We start from the raw sequence: 250 nt of genomic DNA, 5'->3' as shown, positions 1-250 counted from the left end.
TAGATAGCTGCAGGGAATGGAGTGGGGAAGAGTAGTTTGTTATGTGCGATGGCATTTGGCCTGGGGTATGACGTTTCGCATATCACCCAGAGAGGAAGGAAGCTCAGAGATTTCATCAAGGCAGGCCAGACCGCATGCAGTGTATCCTGCATTCTTGTCGGAAGAGAAACAGGAGACTTCATACACACCACACGACAACTTCGACTGGTCAGACAACAATACACCTCTCTATCGACTCAATACATATCCT

The 250-nt window shown here is 48.0% G+C and overlaps 1 protein-coding gene across 1 annotated transcript in view; it reads left to right on the top strand.

The window, feature by feature from the left end:
- The window catches only part of CSUI_007327 (smc n terminal domain-containing protein), a gene marked incomplete at its 3' end in the record, with an annotated part of 2,345 nt that extends 2,137 nt beyond the window's left edge, over window positions 1–208 (top strand). Inside the window, exon 2 of the mRNA XM_068067473.1 lies at window positions 4–208. Within this exon, the coding sequence (XP_067920548.1) occupies window positions 4–207 (204 nt within the window). The remainder of the gene's footprint in view (window positions 1–3) is intronic.
- Between the last annotated feature and the right edge of the window lie 42 nt (window positions 209–250).

The sequence above is a fragment of the Cystoisospora suis genome, assembly GCF_002600585.1.
Source record: "Cystoisospora suis strain Wien I chromosome Unknown contig_3846, whole genome shotgun sequence".
NCBI lineage: Eukaryota > Apicomplexa > Conoidasida > Eucoccidiorida > Sarcocystidae > Cystoisospora > Cystoisospora suis.
The sequence above is the reverse complement of the archived record's forward strand: the minus strand, read 5'-3'. Positions and strand labels throughout refer to the sequence as shown.